General features: G+C 48.3%; 1 protein-coding gene across 1 annotated transcript; it reads right to left on the minus strand.

Annotated features, from left to right (window-relative positions):
* Positions 1 to 565: 565 nt before the first annotated feature.
* On the minus strand, positions 566 to 1,501 carry LOC141988245 (olfactory receptor 51G2-like). Its single transcript, XM_074954085.1, has one exon. The coding sequence runs from the start codon at positions 1,499 to 1,501 to the stop codon at positions 566 to 568; it is 936 nt and encodes a 311-aa protein (XP_074810186.1).
* Between the last annotated feature and the right edge of the window lie 532 nt (positions 1,502 to 2,033).

A 2,033-nucleotide genomic window follows, 5' to 3' on the forward strand; every position in this document is an offset into this window, starting at 1 on the left:
TAGGCAGGGGGCCAACAATGGGGGTGGGAGGGTGAACGAATGGCTTCTCCTGGGGCTCCTGTGTTAATCACGTCTCTGTCACAACTCAGTCACAAGCACCTGGCTGAGGCCATGGGGGAAGGGCAGATGTCCGTGCCCCTTGAATGGCCCCTGTCCACAGATGGTGCAGCCCTCATGGATCACGCAGCACCCAGAGCGCTCAGGAAGGGCCAGGTCTGCGACTACAGAACAGCCTTTCCAGCTTTCTTCATGGCTCCTGGATGTTTAACCAGAGACGGGACAGTGACAGGCCAGCTGTAATGGGAAACAACATCCACCTCCCTTCTCTTTACTGATTGTATCAACAGGAATTCTGAGGTTGGAGCAGCCACTGATACGGCTTATTATGGGCCAGCGCCAGTCCCCTGGTTCTCCACAAACAAAAGACCTTTTCGGAACGTCTCTCTACAGAGTGGAGATCAGTAGCTCATGTCATCTCGGATGTAAGTGTCCAGGATGGAATAGGTGGCCCAAGTTTTTCATGGCCTATATCATCAGCACTGGAGTCAGGTGATGAATTGACCCTTCACTTGATGAACACCCTCATTATACGTGCACGAAGGTGTTTGCTTTTCAAGCTGTACACGATTGGGTTCATCAGGGGTGGGACCAGCAGGTAGACATAGCCCAGGACAATCTGAAGGAAGGGAGAAGAGCTGTTCCCAAATCTGTGTATCACAGACAAGCCGATCTCTGGTATGTAGAAGAGCAGGACGGCACAGAGATGGGAGACGCAGGTGTTCAGGGCCCTGAGGCACTCCATGTGGGATGCGACACTCAGCACAGTTTTGAGGATCATCACATAAGAGAGAAAGATGAGCAGCGAGTCCAGCCCCACCGTCAAGAGTTTAATAGACAAGCCATAGATGCTGTTGACTGTGATATCAGAACAAGCCAGCTTCATGACGTCCTGGTGCAGGCAGTAGGAATGGGAGAGGACATTGGCTCGACAGTATCGGAACCATTTCAGGAGAAAGGGAAGTGGAATGTTAAGGGCCACCGATCTTAGCACAAAGAAAAGTCCCATCCTGGCTATTCCCAGTGGGGTTAAGATGGAAGCATATCTCAGTGGGTTACAGATCGCAATGAAGCGGTCAAAGGCCATCAACAAGAGCACAGAGGATTCAATGTATGAAAGCGAGTGGATGAAGAACAGCTGGGCACAACAGGCATCAAGGCTGATCTCCCTAGAGTTAAATAATAATATCCCCAGTATCGTCGGTATGGTGGATATCGATAAGCCAAGGTCTGTGACAGCCAACATGGAAAGGAAAATGTACATGGGCTCATGGAGGCTTGGATCTGTTTTTATAATAAACAGAATGACTGAATTTCCTACTATGGAAATGACATACACTAAGCAGAAGGGGATAGAGATCCAGAGATGCACGTCTTCCTGCCCAGGTAACCCAGTGAGAAGGAACACTGCAGATTTGAATTTGGTGTCATTGACAGCTGACATAATGTACTGGGCTGGTCCAAGGAGTTTTGAGCTCTACTTCCTGAAAGGAAAAGGAACAGGAAACTACATGATATTAAGCGAGACATCACTCTGTTCTCAGTGCAAGTCTAAAGACTCCCAGGAGCTCAAGGAAGATCAGCAAAACCAAAGTCTTGGATTTACACCACCGGCATTGCCAGACTGGATAAGACCTGTAGTCCATCCAGCCCAGTATCCAGTGCAAGTTGCAAATGCTGCAGAGGAAGGTGGAAGAAACCCTGCAACAGGCAGTTATGAGATAAACTGCTTCCAGGGAAAGCTTCCCCCTGACACCCACTAGTTAGACATATTTTGTGGTGTAAATCAGGAAGGAGCCCTTCCAAGACTTTTTAAAACAATCCTTGTTAGGATATAGACATTCAGGCCTGCCTGTAAAGGCCTGTACTTTAAGAATTTAGGTATATGTTTATCATTTAGCTAGTAATAGAGGTACACAAGAAAGAACCTGTGTAAGGGCCTTCTCTCACAGTGACAGTCTGAGGCCAATGCCTTT

The sequence above is a fragment of the Natator depressus genome, chromosome 1, assembly GCF_965152275.1.
Source record: "Natator depressus isolate rNatDep1 chromosome 1, rNatDep2.hap1, whole genome shotgun sequence".
NCBI lineage: Eukaryota > Metazoa > Chordata > Testudines > Cheloniidae > Natator > Natator depressus.